This window comes from Copadichromis virginalis, linkage group LG9 (assembly GCF_057382275.1).
Source record: "Copadichromis virginalis isolate Kocher_CV1m ecotype Utaka linkage group LG9, C_Virginalis_male_GT1.1, whole genome shotgun sequence".
Classification (NCBI taxonomy): Eukaryota; Metazoa; Chordata; class Actinopteri; order Cichliformes; family Cichlidae; genus Copadichromis; species Copadichromis virginalis.
In genome coordinates, this window is record NC_140626.1 from 14026453 (window position 1) to 14046608 (window position 20156).

General features: G+C 43.8%; 1 protein-coding gene across 1 annotated transcript in view; it reads right to left on the reverse strand.

The window, feature by feature from the left end:
* Nucleotides 1-273: 273 nt before the first annotated feature.
* The window catches only part of LOC146701584 (uncharacterized), a 32933-nt gene continuing 13050 nt past the window's right edge, over nucleotides 274-20156 (reverse strand). The window contains exons 2-5 of the mRNA XM_085467881.1: nucleotides 2156-2240; nucleotides 1643-1778; nucleotides 1203-1275; nucleotides 274-1042 (exon numbers count right to left, since the gene is read on the reverse strand). Of these exons, the coding sequence (XP_085324007.1) occupies nucleotides 1013-1042; nucleotides 1203-1275; nucleotides 1643-1778; nucleotides 2156-2231 (315 nt within the window). The 5' untranslated portion in view covers nucleotides 2232-2240 and the 3' untranslated portion in view covers nucleotides 274-1012. The remainder of the gene's footprint in view (nucleotides 1043-1202; nucleotides 1276-1642; nucleotides 1779-2155; nucleotides 2241-20156) is intronic.

A 20156-nucleotide genomic window follows, 5' to 3' on the forward strand; every position in this document is an offset into this window, starting at 1 on the left:
GGAGCTGGAGGAGGAGAGGACCGTATGAGTGTCTGTGCTCAGTCTGCTGCTCCTGCAACATTAATGAAAGTATGAATAAAATATGAATTTGTGAATAACTTTTCAAGTGATTTCTGAATGTTCACTTTTACTTCTACCATATCGGTTAAATGCTGCCTCCTGGTGTCCTGTGATCATGACGTCATCATGAAATAATCACAACAATAAGTATTTTGTTGTCGGTTATAACACTTACAGCAAATAATAATTAATCACACAGACCATTAAACAAAATCTGATTTCAGAAGCTTTTATTGATTTATCTTTGTTCTCAGCTTGAAGACAGAATAACATTCATATTTAATGACATTTGTAGTATATTTGCTAATTCTCACCAATCACTAACTGCTGTATCTTTACTCATTTCTCTAAATTATCATGAATTCTGCCAATCCCTACTTACAAATGCCTTTGTTTGTTTCTCTATTTTACATTCTTTTAATGACTTACTGTTCAGTGTCATCATTTTACTCTTTATTCCTTACTGTGAAGCAATTTGGTGTACCCCCTGCTTTTAAATATGTTAAAGTAAGTAAAATGATATTGTATTGTATATATATATGTGAACACGAGACTATTAAAGCGCTATGAATAATAATTCTTAACAAATATTTCTGTCAAAGTGTGAACTAATAAATGAGCAGAAATGTTTCCAGCAGCTGCTTTACTTTAACTTTGTTTCATCGTTTTCATCATCTTTACTTAGATTAAATCTATGAAAATCAGCGTGTGAATTAAGAAACCTACGAGACATGTAAGAGGACAGACAGTCACTGCTTCTAAACACTGTGGTGCAGCTGGAATATATAAACTATAGGGGGAGGACTCTTTAACCCTGGTGAACCAATGGGGTCAGATCCAACCCCATTGGTTCACTATGGAAACCATGGGGTCAAATTTGACCCCATGGTTTCTCCAGGGTTAAAGATTAATAGCTTCAGTTACTTGAGCTGATCAGATTTTCTAATATTTTCTAAATCATTGGAGGACACAGCAGAGTTCCCTGTGGTGGTGAAAGAGAGAAGGTGAAGCACCATTAGACAGATACACACAGTGTCTTTTTATTACCTATATTATAATCTTCACACTTTTGATAGAAAGTCACTGCTGGTTTTTCTAAACTTTGTGTCCACATTTTTTTTTATAAATAATTTGTTTCTCACCTCATTTATTTTCCTTTTAAGCCACTCGGTGTTTGGTCTGAGGAACAATGTTCTTCCTCTGCTTATTTTAACCCTGGAAGAAAAAAACAGAAGGATAAAGAAAGAAGTTTAGAGCGAAGAAGACAAATCAAAGGATTAGACATTTTCACTTTATTGTTAACTGAACATGTGCAGGGTCCATTTTGCATTATGCTGTGAGAGAACAGCTCAGGTTTCCTCCAAGCTCATAAGCACAAACTCACAGATTCCCCAACGTCACCACATTAGAAACAATCACAGAGCAAACAGTAGTGCTGTATGTTAGAGAGGGGAACATTTATCTGCTACATCAAGGTTTCAGTGCAAATCTCATTTTCATTGTTGTGTTTGTGGATTTTTAATCAAGAATTAATTTCTACATGTTATTTGGTTTCAATGTATTTAGAAGAAGTTCTACTTACTCATAGCCATGAAGGCAGCCATGTCTGTCGTCTTCAAAGCAGCTGATGATGTTTTTTGCCCATTTAGGTGTAGACATGTTTATTACACCACTGTTAGAATATGTTTTATTGCAGGTTTTCCCAGCGTGGTCAGCCCCTGCAGCACATCATCACACACATTATCATTATTCTTTGAGCCTTTGAGATATCATGGACAATTAAATAAACAACTCTCAGATGTTGTATAAATAATTTACTGATCCAGTTATTATGTGTAATATGAAAAATTACATAACTGACAAAAATACAGCTGGATTTATTCAGTCATATAAAATGTATAGTTGCATTTTAAATGTATCCAGAAACAGCTGCTCTGTTACAGTCTGTGATAGTTTTAGTCTCTTTTCACACAGTTAGCTCACAGTGAGTAAGTTGCATTAAGGTCAGATAGATTTATAACCATGTTGAGAAACAGACTTTTAGCTGGTGTTACTGAACTTTGACAACAGAGCAAACTCCAGAAATAAAAACTACCTGATACAGAGATGAGCATCATCACACTCAGGGAGATCAGAAGAATCAGGCGGCTGGTGGAGAGACTCGAACACATGTTGAGACGCTGAAAGGCACCAAATCTGAGTCTGGATCTGAGCTGTGAGCAGGTTTGTTACCAGCTGATGAACTTGTCAAAGTGTCTGAACTGTTGTTTGTCACAGAAAGAAGAACTGCATTATTTAAGCAGACTATTCTGAGGTCATCATTTACTGAGAGACCAACAAACACCCATCGACAAGCACATCCACAAGGTTATTTAGTGTGTCCTTTCGTACTCATTAAGCCCTTTATGTTATTCATACAGAATCTAATCTCAAATCATGCAGGAATGAATTCAGAATAAAGGTGACGAGAGGTCAATATCAGAAAATATATACAGAACTTTTTTATTAAACCATTTGTAATAAAATTATAGTTAAAATGAGCCTCATATGAAAAGAAAGAGTAATGGTACCAACAGGAATCCTTTAAGCTTTTTTAGTCACAAACACACAATAGAATAAACACAGTCACACACAGGCAAGTATTACATGCACTAAACATCTGGAAACAGGAGAAACTCGGAGCATCCTGTCATCATTTCATGAACACAGGGGCAAACTTCAATGAGGTATTAAGCCTCCACTCAGGGATTGTACTTTGCCCGGCTGTCGTATTGCAAGAAGGGGAGAAAGAAAGAGGGAAAGAGAAACGGCTGAGAAGAGGGACAGGGGAGAAGGGCAAAAGACAAAAACCAACAGAATGAGCAGAAAAAAAAAAGAAAAAAAATGCATATATCAATCACCTGGATCACCTGCTGAGAAAGAAAAAAGAAAACAAGCAGAAGAGAACAAGAGTAATAGAATAAACAACATCACAATGATATATGGGAATATGACAGTAAATACTAAATGTTAAACATTATTGTGCAGCTCATAAGATCAACAGAACACAGTGTGCTTTGAGGTAGAAGCCAAAAAGGGTGCAGTTTGTGGGTGTGACCACCCGTGTGTACACCTGTGAGCATGGACGCGCTTGTTTTTTTGTTTTTTTAAAAGGTTCCTTCATGTAATGATCTGCTAGAGGGTGTGGGGGGGCCACAGCCCCGTCCTCCAGGGCATGAAGCAGGTATGGAGGAGATCAAAACTCCAGACATCCAGAGGCCCCCAGAACACAAGAGACCAAGGAAGACCAACAGAGGGGCAGCTGCGCCACTGTCCCAGTAAGAGCTGAGGAGAGTCCCAGATGAGGGCTCGCTCAGCAGCCGCGGAGCAGAAGCCAGGGGGAGTTGCAGTGACGCGCCCGTGAGCTCCGCCGGCAGCCAGCCGTGCCTGAGTGACCGAGCCTCAGGCCGAGAGGCCGGGGGCACCCCACCTCCGAAGTGGCCCGAGCGAGCCCCAGGCTCCAGGCCCCGATAAGCGGCCGCCAAGGAGTGAGCCGGCGTGTACCTGGACGCCCATCCCCAGACACAAAGAACCACCAACGCACCGACACCTGAGGGAGTCCGCCACTGGCAGGGGAAGTGGTGGTGGGGGGAGATAGGCCTCCAAACCTTGGAGGGCCTGAGATGTCCCCAGAGAGGTGGCGCCTGACACCCAACCTGACATATAGACACAGACATACAGGCACACACAGACACAAACATCCATTCCCACCCTCATGCTCTCATATGCACTCACTCCACACACAACCAACGTGGAGACAGACATAAAGAGATGCTGTACACACGATCACACTCCCCAAGCGTACTCTACGAACCGGGTCTAGGTACCCTTGCCCCTGGAGGGGGGAACTGCACCCAGACCCAGGTGGTGTTACCCTTTTCCCTGCGGTGGGGGGAGGCAGACCACCCCCCACAGCAGGGAGGCCCCACACTCCAGACCGCAGTCGGATGGCCATGTGTGTTCTAAGGTGCATTTAAAACCCAGGAGGGCATGGAGCTACCTGCCAGAGAGCAGCAGGTAAGCGCATGGTCCCTCCTGCTAGCCCTCAATGTCTACGTGTATTTAACATTGAGGGGTGGGCAACGACGCCAGGGGTGGGGTGTACACCCTGATGGTACTTTGGATTCCGTGTATCGTGCCCACCCCCAAGATCCTATATGTATGTGTAATGAGAGTGTGAGTAATGTGAATGTCTAAGTTGTGGGATAAAATTGAGGCAGAGGCAGCCAGAAGGGGACGGGGGGGGGGGGGGGGGGGGTAGCCTCCTCTGCACCCTGGTGACATACCCCTAACTCCAAGGTCCTGCATGTGTGGGTGGTTGTGGTGGAGCGGGAAGAGGGAGGCAGCTGGAGATGGGGAGGGAAGGAAGGGAGGGGCAAGTGACCCCTCCCTGGGGCCAGCTCCCCCGCTGACCCCAGTAGGCACCCCCATACTCCGCGACCCGCCAGGGAAAGGGGGCCCAGGCCCATCCGGACCGGGGCCCAGAACAGCAGCGCCGCCCGGCCCCACAGAGCCCGGGACAGTCCACCCAACCCCACCACAGAGAAAACTGCACCCACCCCACCATCCACTCATCTTCCAGACTACATAAGACAATAAACACCCAGGCTGAGATCTTCCTCCACCTCTCCTGTATCTCCCCCTCCTGCAGAGAGAGCTCCTGAGGAGAGGAAAGCTCCTGCAAGATTTGACAATCTTCCCCACCAGTTGAAGAGCCCCCCAGGTGGCTCGATGCACCGGCGGCACCCTGCTTACAGCCATACCACCCTGAGCACGCCCGACCTCGTCAACTGATTCTAGATGATCACTAGAAGATGCTAGAAGATCATCAAACATCAAAATGACCTGCGGCTCTTGAACATCAGTATCACCCTTTGCTTCAAAATGATCACTACACTGTACAACCTCATTAGTTACCAGAACTTATGCCTCAAAAAACCAAGAAAGCTTGTAATGCTGTTAAAATCAGCCCAACTTTTATGTAAGAAAGTCTACCAGCCAACATACTGGACACTGTTCTGCTGAACAACAAACAGTTATGTTGCCATCATTGTTAGAATCTTACAGTGAAACAAAGGCTCAGATTTAATTATCCTGAAACTAAGTTAAGGCTTTCCACAACTTTGTTTTGCAAGTTACATTATTTATAAAATCAAAATAAAATGTATTTTCGGTTCAGCCACAAGTGCAGTCTCTAGATCACACAACACATTTGTTTTGTATTCAAACACAGAAGCTTGGCATGTTGTAATATTTCAGGGATTGCTTGTTTCCAGTCGTGGCATTACTGCTCAAATGACTGTCGTGGATTTAGGTGATCCAAATGTAAGTGCAGAAGAAAGTCTTTAACAGAACATAACTGTCAGAGTGATAATTTAGGATTGTCACTTGTATTTGGAAACATATCATCATTTATGCTTAGAGATATATAATCGTTTGTATGTTGATAAAATGTCTCATCCTTATTTAGGTCTGCTAAGGGTCTGGGTGCACCATGACGGGGGAGGACGTTCACTCCCTTCTGTTGTTCTGGCATAGCTCATACGCATTCACGGGAAGTTCACGGGAAGGTCGCATCTTGTTTTGTGATATATGGTCTGGCGGAACACACACTCTATATCTGTCTAGTTTGTCTTAGTTGGGCTGCTGCAAGGGAGGCTCCTGGCACCGGGCATATTGGGAGTTGCATCTCTTTGCAGACAACATAGTAAAATATGGTTAGGCCTGTCTGAGCAGGTTTCACAGGGTCATATTTTGACTCACACATAGAGGCATATACTCTGTTCACACACACATGCCCGTTTGAAACTGTCACATGTTGATGAGACTATGCATATTCATGTAATTGCAATAAAAGGAGCACTAAGGGGAGTTTCTGCAGACACTCTGACGTGGTTCGAGTGGAAGGAACAGCGCTTGACCTCAGTTGGCCTCCCTCGCGCGTGATCACACGAAGAGCTGTGTTTTGTTTTGCTGCTGCAGTTGATTGTCTAATTGTTCCAGCAGGGTTTGTACTTAGATAAACCCAACAATAACTTCCCTTAAGTGCAGTGACAGTGGATGTAGGTTGGAGATGCAATGAGCTTGAACCTGCAGGTGACCATCTTCACTGACCAACCACCTGTGACAGAGGACTCATCTCCTGCTGCTGTCCTGCAAGCAAACAATCGTATTTTTTAGAGCACCAACTTATTTGCTGTCTTAAAACTTTTTTCTGCATTTGCGATAGAACAGACTCCAATTTAGACAATCTCAGGCTCCCTCCCCACCGGAGTGGTGACCTTGAATGTCCCGCTTGTCAGTCTGGATAGCCCTGAGCACCACCTGACATACAATATTGTTGTGGAATCTTTTTTTTCAAAGGGGCTGTGCAATCATGGCCAATAACTTTTCATTCTGATGATCTCCAGAATAATTTAGGGACAAAACAAATTTCAATGTTCAAACACCTGCAGACTTCACTATATACAGTGTAGACAGTGTGGTCTCTCTAAACTAAGTTTGTGGGATATGATCTTTCAAGAAGTATTTTTAGAGATAATCAGGCCTTTAGCTACAGTTTGTTAGACAACACTAAACCGCACACAGTTTAAGGACTGCAATGATTCCTCAAAAGTAGTTTTCATTATGAAAATCAGTGTGTGAATTAAGAAATCTAAAAGGTGTTTGTGACCCGCAGGAGGTACCTATTTCAATAGTACAGAGCTGCAGGCACACAGTCAGTTAAAAAGGGTTTCATGTTAATACAAAATAAAATTAACCATGTAACAGTAGTACCTAAAACAATTAAAAGCTTTACTTTATTAAATACGGTTAAAACTATAAAACTGTATCACAGTATGCGAGAGACAGGATAAGCGACAGTGAACTTGATAAAAACAAATCAACATGTGACACACATTAAAAAGGAGGCAACTCACAATTAAACCCCGACTTGGCAAAAAACTTTAAAAAGGTAAATCATCAGTGTCATCTCCCCTAAAGCTCAAGAGCGGCAATGTGTGTGGCATTGATTGATTATTTGTGTTTTATGGTGTTTTAGTCTTAACTTTTTATTATATTTTGTTAGCTTTTAAAGGTTGCCTGTGTGTGTTTGTTCCTTTTTCTCTGTTTATCATTTACTGAGTTGTTTTGTGTTTTATGTTGCTTGATTTATAGGTTTCTTTTATTTTGCTTTAGTGAAGGCACGGCCGCTTGCTGTGGGGGCTAGGGACGTGTGGTGGAATTCCCTCTGATGCATATGAGTGTACACACTGGGAAACAAGTATAACACACAATTTAAGTTACAGAAAGACTGCACGGTAGAGTAATTGGTGGCACCCTTGGGCACTCCGATCTGTAGGTTGCCTCCCCAGGTGGCCGGTCTCCACCATTTTGATTAACTATTTTATTGAGCTGCTATTTTTAACTAGGGCAGCACGTGGCAGCGAACCTTGTTCTTTTAAGTAATGTTTGTGTCTTAATGAAATGTCTTAATCTAAGGTTTGGTATTGCTAATCCTGCTATTTAAGTCGGTTTCTTATCTGCGGCTCTATATTGGTGGTAGTTTCTCTAATAAGTTGTCTTCTATGAAATTGACTTGCCAAACCTCTGCTTGTTAATGACGAGCCTGTGTGCCTTTTGTTACTGTTACAACGTTTAGACTGGCTGTTGTAATCTCTCCTGGGGTGTACTCCCTCCCCAGGTGGCACCCTTAACACTATTTAGTTACCTTTACCAGTTTTCCTCCTTCACACCACCACACATACAATAATAATAATAATAATAATAATGGATTGGATTTATATAACGCTTTTCAATGCACCCAAAGCGCTTTACAATTCCATTATTCATTCACTCACATTCACACACTGGTGGAGGCAGCTACAGTTGTAGCCACAGCTGCCCTGGGGCAGACTGACAGAAGCGAGGCTGCCATATCGCGCCATCGGCCCCTCTGGCCAACACCAGTAGGGGAAATGTCTTGCCCAGGGACACAACGACCAGGACAGAGAGCCCGGGGATCGAACTGGCGACTTTCCGGTTCCAGGCTTTCCAACCTCCTGCGCCACGGTCGCATACAAGAGCCCATCAAGAACTATACAAACAAAAACAACTGGGCTGACTGCAATTTCATACGAATACATTTCAGGGCTGTAGCCAAATATTTGACTACACTGATACACATTACATTTTTTTAAATGATTTTGGTTTTTGCTTTGCTATTTTCTTTCAATCAGTTTTTCAACAACGTTTTCATGTTTTTAAGTTTAATTGAGGTGTATTTCCATTAACCATTTTTATGGTCACCACAAACATGCACCATATATATGTCTTTGGGAGGAAGCAGGAGTACCAGGATCATGCAAACTCCACACAGAAAGACAGTCCTGGATTTGAGGCCAGGACCTTCTTGCTATAAAGCAACAGTACTAACCACCACGCCACTGCAAGACCCTTACTGGCATCAAGCACTGTAGAGAAGTAGTTATTAAAAGCTGTGCACATGTCTGAAATGTTACCTCGCTTTCCAACATAGTGAAGTTCTTCTTTTACTGTTAAAAACAAGTTGTGATAGAATTAAAAATATGAAATTTCTTGGTCTGTAAGAAAAACCAACCAAGAAGTAGTGCAGGCAGATAGATAACAGTGTTTGCTTGGAATAAATGAACCAAGTGCTTCAGTTTGTCTAACTACAACTTCTCCTCTCTCTCCACTTTTGCTTTCCTCTCTCACTCTCTACACCACAGGGAGAACTACAGTGTCCTAAAGGCATCTCCTACAAACACAGATATGAATTCCTGGATGAAGATGAAACTGTGACCACAGAGAAGCATCAATAAAATAAAAAATGCTGATTTTCAGGCTCATGTTAAAAGTTGTTACTGAGAATAAATGATCAATTTAGAAAGGTGACTCTCTTTTTCCTTTGTATTGATGATTCACTGTATTTCTATGCTTACTGTCTGCAGCAGTGACAGAAACACCGGAGTTATAAATAACTGATCAGCTAGTTCACTGACCTCAGAGACCATGTCAGCTCTGACATCAGAGGTGTGCGACTGACAGTGGTTTTACTAATACACATGTTATAAATAGAGTCATTGCAGACCTGAGCTTGTAAAGCTTTGCATGTTTCACCTCTGAAACATCTCATGACACAGCTTGAATACACACAGGACCAAATGTGTCTGAATTTCCACAAGAAATGACTTTGCACAGTCAACAATGAGCGCCATGGCAACAGTAGTGGTGATGAAAAACATATGAACGAGTGAAGAAACAAATTTAATTTCTAATGCGAGTTATGGACATCACATGTTGGTGTATTTTGTCGGCAGCATAACACAGATTAAAACCATAACCTGACTGGTCAGCAAGAAAATGTAGCTTCTGTTGTGATGTCACTGTAAAATCACATATTTTATTCTAATATTTTAGACTCGTTTTGGCAAGACGGGATGTTACCTCAGCTTTAGAGCCACAGACACCTCTGGTATCATAACGCCTCCATCATTCAACATCAAACTGGATAAATCTGACAACAGCTTCCCATCTGACCTCTTCAAAGTTTTTAGTTGTTGACTTATTTACTTATTTTATATACAATTTAATGAAGGCATGTAAAATGAATCCTTCATACAGTTTCATTTTGACTCTGTTGGATTTCTATGTTCAGCCTTCAGATTATGATGAATAAACTAAATGTGGGACAAACACAGTGTTTGTGTGGGACAACAGCACATTACCAAAGCAGGGAGGCTGTCAAATATCTTATATTTTAATGCAATGTTTTAAATTCTCTTGCTAAGTCAATACAACAGGAAGAAAAGGAGGCTAAACTTTGTTGTTATGATCTCACACAATAGGTTGTATTTTATTCAGCTGTTCTGCCTGGTAACAGTCTTTGGGTTTCAGTAATGATGTGTCCATAGATCAACATGCCTTTTTTAGCCATTTCTGAATATTTTAGCAATTTTTAGCCAAGTATGACTTACAAATAATGTCACATCACATCATATTTTCCCTCAGTTTCTTGCTGCATCATTTTCTTTGTGTTCATTTCCATCATATTTACCAAAATCTGCACAGCGTGTAACTTTCGTGACTTTCCCTGAGTATCTGTGGGTATAGAATTAGACAGGCTAAACTTAATTTAAGTATAAGAAATGTTTCCATTCAGCTGCACTGACTAAAGCCAGACCTTATGAAAGTGCATGTCCTGCAGAGTCGGTCAAAATGTGGGACAGGGGGACATAAAATGTTGTGCAGCTGCGCTTAAAGAGGGACATCAGGTCACCCTATACAGATACAGGTTTCATGTCCCAGTGTCCTCATAAATGCACATAATGTACATGATCCAAAGCAACACTTTTCCTCAGTTTCCTCTTACGTGAAAGTTTTCTTTCATTATCAGCTTTTCGTTAATATTATTTGTAAGGATTAATAAAAATAATGGTTTTGCCTCAGCTCTGTTATGAACTGATTTCTACCTGTTATATTTTACATGTTAACAATTTGAAAGAAATGTGACACTGAGTCAGAACAGAAATTTCTCTGCACTGCCGCCCAGAAAAAAATCACCAAACTGCATTAGATTTTACTTTAAACATGATCCATATTTATTTAGAGTCACAAAGAACAACTTTTATTACTGTCATCTACAACAAATTAGGAATGATGTTGATGGCTTAAAGGCTAAAATAATAACTTACATAATAAATAAATAAATACATCTGCAAAAAGAATTACAATTAAATAAGTACAAAATGTTGTCTTTGCTCTGATGTTTTTGTGGTCTCATTGTTGCTTCATACACTTATCACCGGAGGACATTTCAGTTCTCCCTGTGGAGAAGAAAACAGAGAAATATTTACAGTTAGAAATATTTTATTATTACTGTCTGTTAGGCTGATCTATAGTTTTGTCTTTCCACGTTACTTCACAGTGGGAGTCTGACATTATCATCCATCAGTTTCACACCAGCAGAGGCTAATGAGTGGCTTCCCCCTCCTACATTTTTAGAGGAGGTTTCCTTTCATCCCATATCTCTTTATAAAACACTGACTTCACTGGATGAGCCACAGCAGTTGTGGCCAAATCTAAAAATAGCTCATTTTTCTTAGAGAAAGAAACAGTGTGTTGGAAAGTGTGGGTGTGCAGATTTATTATGAAATGGCTGCAGCTAATGACACCCGATGATTGCTCAGCACAACAGTCACTACGTACTCTTTTACATAAGTGGAGTGCTTTTACTGGCCCACAGTCAAGTGGGTAATAAAAGCTTTAAATTGAAAATATGTACTTTAATATAAAAAATCCTCTTATAAATTAACCAATAATGTTGTACACATTTTGTGACAAGACGTAACAGCAGTAATCAGCTGCCTTGTTAGTTAGTTCCTAATTCCATAGTTGAACTCCACCTCCACCATGCTGGGATACAGTTGGTGACAGTCGCCAACCTCGTGTGCATAGTGACACCAGCTCTCCTGCAGGTCCTGGTTAGAGCGGCCCAAACCAGTAGCTCCCAGTGGATTTCCAGAAAAGAACGTCTGCTGTCACCAGGCACAGTTTGAGATGATGGAGCTGGAGTTCATTCAACCGCGAGATGAGAGATTTGAGGCAGCTGAAAGACGCAGCGACTAAACTAGACGGGAGGGGATTTTCCAGTGATAAATTCACTGTAGTCAACGTATCGTGCTGACTATGATGGAAGATGGACGTTTGGCAACTTAGTTTAGTCGGGTGTTTCCTTTAGTGGAACTCAATCCAGTAATCTTGTTTGCAGAAGAGTCACTTTGAGCGATGTCACCTTTGACTCACCTTCTCTATTTTGTCTTTGAGCCACTCAGAATTTGGATCAATGCACCATATCTTATTTTTATGCCGCTTGTTGATGATGCTAAAAGCAGAAACACAAACAAGTGAAACATGTTGTTACATCAGTGTCTCAGTGCAACATGTATAATGTACTCGTTATTAACATGGAAAATTCAGAGTTGTGTTTAAATCTAGGCTTGCTCACAGGAAGGCGTGTTGCCTGCAGCGATAGCGTGGTTTTTGTTCAAAGCAACTTTGGATTGTCTTTACTTCCTGGGTGATGACCTTGTGGCAGCACGGCAAATCCAAACTCTGAGCTGAGGAATGGGCTGCATGAAAAGAGAACAACAATGAGCTTAATCAGCATGACATGACACGAGTGTTATTGTAAGTATGAAATGAACTCAACAAATATTAGGAATACTGCTATTATTCATGATTATTAAATGTTCCTGAAAGACATTGATCATTTTCAAAACAATATTAAACATCTCTCTGGTGTCATTAAAGTTTGAGATACAATAAAGATAGTGTTTCCTTCTATATAGCGAAAACACTGCAAACACCATTAAAAGAAGAGCTGTACCTTTCTGCACAGAGACGAGCATCACGACAGGCAGACAGCGCAGGAAAATCCAGCGGCTGATGGAGAGAGTCGGACACATCTTCACGAGCTGAAAGGCGCCAAATCTGACTCTGGATCAGTGCTCTAAGCAAGTTTGTTAGGCTGACGCTTGTGTGATCTTATATACTGTAGTTTGTCACAAAAAGAGGAAATGTGGAAATTGAGCAGGTATTCTGAGGAAATGATGTACAGCAACAAACACTCCCACTGTGTGTTCTTCATGTCTTTATATGTTCACGTTTGTTGTTTTCTTCTCCTTTCTTCAAACTGGCCACATGCTGCCATCATCACCTCTTACTCGTCATCACGCTCATAGCTAGATTGATAAATTGTGGCTGATGTGCAATCCATGCATGTATCATTTTAGCTCAATGACTACGTGCTGTTCAAAGTAGGCCGGACCTTGAACTTTGACCTATTTCTTCACCAAATAGGAGTTATCATCGAAGGGTTTTTCAGATCCACATTTTTAGCTTTGAACAGCAGAATCCAAAGCTTGACTGTGTGGTTGTAGCAAAGCCTCCAATGAAAGGGATTTTCTTATTGTCTATCCTTTTTTAGGTTTGTTCCTTTCAGTACACCACCCTACAGTTAAAGTTACATGTTCAGTGGACATTTTTGTAACTTTTTGACTACAGACAGAGCTCATTTAAAAGTATACATTTACAGAGTAAATCAGGCCGCCAGTTTTCTGTCCGTAAGACAACACCAACTGCACAGAGCTGCCATGAAAACTGCTGTTTAAAATTAATTTTAAAAATCTATAAAGCATGTAAGAGCACAGCGTCATGCCTTCTATCCAATTAAAGCCTTAAAAACTTAAAATCATTTACCAGAGTGCACACTACACCAGAAAAAGAGCTAGATCGGGAGAGAGGAAAGTGAAGTGTAGTTGGGATCCAATTGATCCAAATGAGAGAGCAGAGTTCTATGTTCCTACCCTAACCTATGGCCACAAGTTGGGGCCATAGTATTGAGTATTGACTGAAGGAGTAAGATCAATGATTCATGGATTCAAGCAGCTGAAAAGGGTTTCTGGACTCAGACTCAGAGATCATTCAGGAGGAACTCACTCCATCTGCTCCACATCAAAATAAAATTAATCTTCTCTCTTGTCTAAAAATTGCTGAGGTCACAACATGACAACTGACAGAGGAACACAGGGCACAGGGAGAGGATGAGAGAAGAAGAGGCAGCTGTGCAGCAAAGACACAGAATAACTCCAGCTTTGTGTCTTTTTTTCTATTCTAGCTGAAGTACGAGACAAGACATTCACCTGGGACAAAATCAAGATTTGAAAAAATAAAGATTAACTCACATCATCTGTTTGATCGGAACCACTAATGTGTACAACTATGTGTACAACTAGCAGAGGTGGGTCTGAGAGCAGTCTTCCTGACTTCATGTGAGAGGTCAGTGTGTCACAGCTTCTAAAAATCAGTTTCAGCCTTAAAGTGTATAACATCACAAATCAGACTCTGCAAGAGAAGAGAGAGCAAGCAAGAAGGAAGTGCTGAGTTAGACTGTGTGTGCTACTCTGTTTGTGGGTAACAGAGCAGAGTCTGACAGCAAAGCTATTAATTTACTGGTTGATTTATGTTCCTACCCTCACGTTTGGCCACATGTTGTGGGTAGTGATTGAGTGTGAGATCTGTTATTCGGGGGGTTTCCAAGAGATTTAGAACTGACAAACTAAAATGGTTAAATGTCAATAAGTCTTATTGTAACTAATGAAACTGAGATAATGCAAAGTGAACCTAAAGGATTGTCCCTCAGGAGACAGAATTGTTGTTTCCTGATGCAAGGACTCACAGACAGATGGTTCATTTATTCAACTGCATACTTTTCCCAGTTCTCCAAAATAAGCTCATCCAAAGCTCCTTTATAAAGTCCAAATCCTCTTGGAATGTGTTGCAAATGTAAAACTCCCAAAAACTAAAACTCTCTAAAACTCAAATCTATTACGAAGAAACATGCTAGGGCAAGCTATAGGTAAATGCAGGAAACACAAGTTAAAAAGCCAGAACAATACTACAGCAGTGCATGCTGCAATGCTGCAGGTGAGGATGATGAGGGTATGCCAGCTTAAATGTGAATGGACAGCACTTTTGAGAAGGCTAGCTGAGTTAATCACACACAGACACTTTATAGAGAGGGATGGTAGAGATCAGCACCTGGAGGACAAGGAGGACTAGAAAGAGTAGATCATAGTTTAAAGCAGAAGAAACGAGCTTTGTCTAATAGGTGTCTGGACTCATCCTCAGATCATTCAGGTGTTCACAGCAAAACTGATAGTGCCCACATCTAACAGAAAGAACTGAGGTTGTTTGAGCAGCTGACTAAGACACCTCCTTGGTAAGGTGTTTCTGGCAACTTTGGAGATTATGGGATGCATTCGCATGAATAGGAAAACTCAGAATATAGCAAATCATAAACACAGAACACTACAGCAACATGAAATCACAGACCAAGAAAGGGTATTAGCAACAGTGCTCCATGTTGAAAGATGTCACAGTTCCTAACATACCTTTAATAGACTGAGAAAGTGGGAAAGTGAGGCCCTCTTGAAGTATAACTGGTTTCATTCAGTGGGTATGATTCAGAAAAGGTTACTTTTAACTGGCATCACGTTAAGACAAGTTTCCAAAGTGAGGATGTCCCAGTCTGTTACATCTCCTCTGCTGGCAACTGTAGTGGGAGGGGCAAAGGTGCAAGGAGAGGAGCATAAGTTACCATGGTGATGTACGCTGATAAACAGTGAAGCACTTTGGTTGCACAGAGAACGCAGGGTTAACTAAATAAGCCTGAATCATCCTGCTTTGTACAGGCCTCTGATGTCTGTGTTTGGGTACCTCCAGGGGCGATTCTAGGATCAGAGCTTTGGGGGGGCTGAGCACCCAGAGAGCTGCCCGGCCAGCTGAGATACACTTTACTCGTCACAATGAGACTTCTTCCCTGTCTCTTTCGGTCCCTGCATCCTCCCTGTCCTCATCGTCTGTTGTCTTAGTCTCCTTTATCAGTCATCGTAATTTTACCATCTCTGTGCAAGTCTGCAAATTTCTTTATTAAGCCATAAGATTCTTAAAATCATCAAGATTTTTTGAAAAGTCTGTAACAAAACCATCAAATCAGATAAAGGTTATTTAAATGCTGCTAAAGAAGAATGGATTGGAATAAAAAAAAAATTTCCTAACCTTAATTACTGAGGGGGGGGAATAATAAGTGATGCTCATAGTGAGTAAAAAAGTAAACTGAGTGCATTTTTTGGACAGAGATTCACTTTTAATGCGTATGTATAATATAATACAGATACATAAAAAAAACACTCCCAAAACAGAATAAATTATTACAAATAAATTATTACAAAATATTTAAAAAAAAAAAGAGAATATAAAAATGGAGGCAAATTTGCCTGTGGTAGAATGTATACAATGGAAGAAAAAATCTTTATTGCAGATACTAATTTTGTGTTGTAAGATTTATGAGTTTCATGCTTTCATAGTGGTCCTTAGGAGAGCTTGACATTTTCTCAGGTGGTCCACACTGTAAAAAGTTTGAGAAACACTGATAAGTGTATGTGTGCTTTTGGAAAACATTTAAAGCTGCAGTACAGAATCTTTGAAACAAGCTTAAAACATTTGTAGAATATAAACAGAGCATCTGCTTCTCTTTGCAGCTTCTCACTCCACCAGGGCTGTTTGGCTCTTTCTGATAATGTGCAAATGTGATGTACGTACTGCAGCAGTCATACAGACAACTGGACGGTCCAAAAGCTGGCCTACCTATTACTGGCTGAGGTTTTAGTAGAGTTGTGGCTGAAACACATAAAAATATATAATTAATTTTAGTCTGCCCGATCAATGATAATGTTATGTTGGAATGTTGTTAAAGAGGGTCAAAAATGTTTCAACCCAGTTTGTTTTGCAGATTCTGTACAGCAGCTTTAATATAGGGAGAACACAACTTCCAGATTGTGTGAGTAAAATCAGGTTTTTTCTCTTTGTCAGTTTAACAGTTTCTGTTGTGCCTGTCACTGTTCCCTGTCTGTTTCCTTATCTGGTTCTTGCTGACCTTGTACTTTCTCCTCACGTTCCCCTCTTTCCTCTCTCCCTCTTTGGACTGACAATCATATACAAATAGATTGTATTCAATTAGATGAAAAATTAAATTAATATATAAAAAGTTTAATTAAAATTAAATTAATATATAAAAAATACTCCCCTCCTTGAATCGCTACCTTATCGTGGTGGAGGGGTTTGTGTGTCCCAGGGATCCCAGGGGCTATGTTGTCTGGGGGCTTTTGCCCCCTGGTAGGGTCTCCCATGGCAAATTGGCCCTGGGTGAGGGACCAGACAAAGAGCGATTCATAAGACCCTTATGAAAAGGACACCGAGGGAACAGTTTACCCTGCTCGGGATAGGGTTACCGGGGCCCTGCCCTGGAGCCAGGCCCGGGGAGGGTGCCCAAGGGCGAGCGTCTGGTGGCCGGGCCTTAGTCCATGGGGCCCGGCCGGGCACAGCCCGAAGAGGAGACATGGGCCCATCCTCCCGCAGGCCCACCACCCGCAGGAGGCGCCATAGGGGTCGGGTGCATTGTGTGTCGGGTGGCGGCCAGGAGCGGAGGCCCTGGCGGACTGACCCCCGGCTGCCAAGACTGGCAATAGGGACATGGAATGTCACCTCTCTGGTGGGGAAGGAGCCTGAGTTAGTGCGTGAGGTTGAGAGGTACCGGCTAGATATAGTCGGGCTCACCTCTACACATGGCTTGGGCTCTGGAACCAGTCTCCTGGAGAGGGGCTGGACTCTGTCTCAGTCTGGAGTTGCCCCTGGTGAGAGGCGGCGGGCTGGGGTGGGTATCTTAATATCCCCTCGGCTTGCTGCCGGTACGTTGGGGTTTTTCCCGGTGGACGAGAGGGTTTGTTCCCTGCGCCTTAGGGTCGGGGAACGGGTCCTGACTGTCATCTGCGCTTATGCGCCGAGTGGCAGTTCAGAGTACCCAGCCTTCTTAGAGTCCCTTGGGGGGGTGCTGGAGGGTGCTCCACCTGGAGACTCTGTTGTCCTGCTGGGAGACTTCAATGCTCACGTGGGTAACGACAGCGAGACCTGGAGGGGCGTGATTGGGAGGAACGGCCTCCCTGATCTGAACCCGAGCGGTGCTCTGTTATTGGACTTCTGTGCTAACCACAGTTTGGCCATAAAGAACACCTTGTTCGAACATAAGAGTGTCCATAAGTGCACGTGGCACCAGGACGCTCTAGGCCGTAGGTCGATGATCGATTTTGTAATCGTATCAGCAGACCTGCGACCATATGTTCTGGACACTCGGGTAAAGAGAGGGGCTGAGCTGTCAACTGATCACCACCTGGTGGTGAGTTGGATCAGGTGGCGGGGGAGGACGCTGGACAGACCTGGTGCACCTAAACGCGTAGTGAGGGTGTGCTGGGAACATCTAGCAGAGGCCCCAGTCCGCGAGATCTTCAACGCACACCTCCGGCAGAGCTTCAACAGCATTCCGAGGGAGACTGGGGACATTGAGTCCGAATGGACCATGTTCAGCGTCTCCATTGCCGAAGCTGCTGCATTGAGCTGCGGCCGCAAGGTGGTGGGTGCCTGCCGTGGTGGTAATCCCCGAACCAAATGGTGGACACCAGAGGTGAAGGGAGCCATCAGGCTGAAGAAGGAGTCCTATCGGGCTTGGTTAGCCTGTGGGACTCCGGAGGCAGCCGACAGGTATCGAAAGGCCAAGCGGAATGCGGCTCGGGCAGTGGCTGAAGCAAAAACTCGGGTGTGGGAGGAGTTCGGAGAGGCCATGCAAAAAGACTTTCGGACTGCCTCGAAGAGATTCTGGCAAACCGTCAGACGTCTCAGGAGGGGAAAGCGGTGCTCTACCTGCACTGTGTATAGTGCTGGCGGAGCGCTGCTGACGTCGACTGAGAAAATTGTCAGGCGGTGGAAGGAATACTTCGAGGACCTCCTTAATCCCACTGACACGTCTTCCGAGGAGGAAGCAGAGTCTGGGGATGAGGGGAATGACCCGCCAATTTCCGGGGGCGAGGTCACTGAGGCAGTTAAACAACTCCTTGGTGGCAGAGCCCCTGGTGTTGATGAGGTCCGCCCCGAGTTCCTGAAGGCTCTGGACGTTGTAGGGCTGTCCTGGTTGACACGCCTCTGCAATGTTGCGTGGAGATCAGGGGCAGTACCTGTGGACTGGCAGACCGGGGTGGTGGTCCCCATCTTTAAGAAAGGGGACCGGAGGGTGTGTTCCAACTACAGGGGGATCACACTCCTCAGCCTCCCTGGGAAAGTCTATGCCAGGGTGCTGGAAAGGAGAGTTCGTCCGTTAGTCGAACCTCGGATACAGGAGGAACAATGCGGTTTTCGTCCTGGTCGCGGAACACTGGACCAGCTCTTTATCCTCTCCAGGATACTTGAGGGTGCATGGGAGTTTGCCCAACCAGTCTACATGTGTTTTGTGGACTTGGAGAAGGCATTCGACCGTGTCCCTCGGGGTGTCCTGTGGGAGGTGTTGCGGGAGTATGGGGTGTCTGGCCCATTGCTACGGGCCATTCAATCCCTATACAACCGTTGCAAGAGCTTGGTTCGCATTGCTGGCAATAAGTCGGACTCGTTCCCGGTGGGTGATGAGCTCCGCCAGGGCTGCCCTTTGTCTCCGGTTCTGTTCATAATTTTTATGGACAGGATTTCTAGGCGCAGCCAAGTGGCGGAGGGCTTTCGCTTTGGTGGCCTCAGAATCTCATCTCTGATTTTTGCAGATGATGTGGTTCTGTTGGCTTCATCGGGTGAAGGCCTCCAGCTCGCATTGGAACGGTTCGCAGCCGAGTGTGAAGCAGCGGGAATGAGGATCAGCACCTCCAAATCTGAGGCCATGGTTCTCAGCCGGAAAAGGGTGGAGTGCCCACTCCGGGTCGGGGATGAGTTCCTGCCCCAAGTGGAGGAGTTCAAGTATCTCGGGGTCTTGTTCGCGAGTGATGGGAGAAGGGAGCCGGAGATCGACAGACGGATTGGGGCTGCAGCTGCAGTAATGCGGACGTTGCACCGGTCCGTCGTGGTGAAGAGGGAGCTGAGTGTAAAAGCGAAGCTCTCAATTTACCGGTCGATCTACGTCCCTACCCTCACCTATGGCCACGAGCTGTGGGTAGTGACCGAAAGAACGAGATCGCGGATACAAGCGGCAGAAATGAGCTTCCTCCGAAGGGTGGCTGGCCTCTCCCTTAGAGATAGGGTGAGAAGTTCGGCCATCCGGGAGGGGCTCAGAGTAGAGCAGCTGCTGCTCCACATCGAAAGGAGCCAGCTGAGGTGGTTCGGGCATCTGACAAGGATGCCCCCTGGGCGCCTCCTGGGTGAGGTGTTCCAGGCATGTCCCACCAGGAGGAGGCCCCGGGGCAGACCCAGGACACGCTGGAGAGATTATATCTCTCGGCTGGCCTGGGAACGCCTTGGTATTCCCCCGGACAAGCTGGAGGAGGTGGCTGGGGAGAGGGAGGTCTGGGCCTCTTTGCTTAGGCTGCTGCCCCCGCGACCCGACCCCGGACAAAGCGGATGACGATGGATGGATGGATGGATGGATGGATATAAAAAATACTATTATGATCACTAACAAAAAGTCCTCT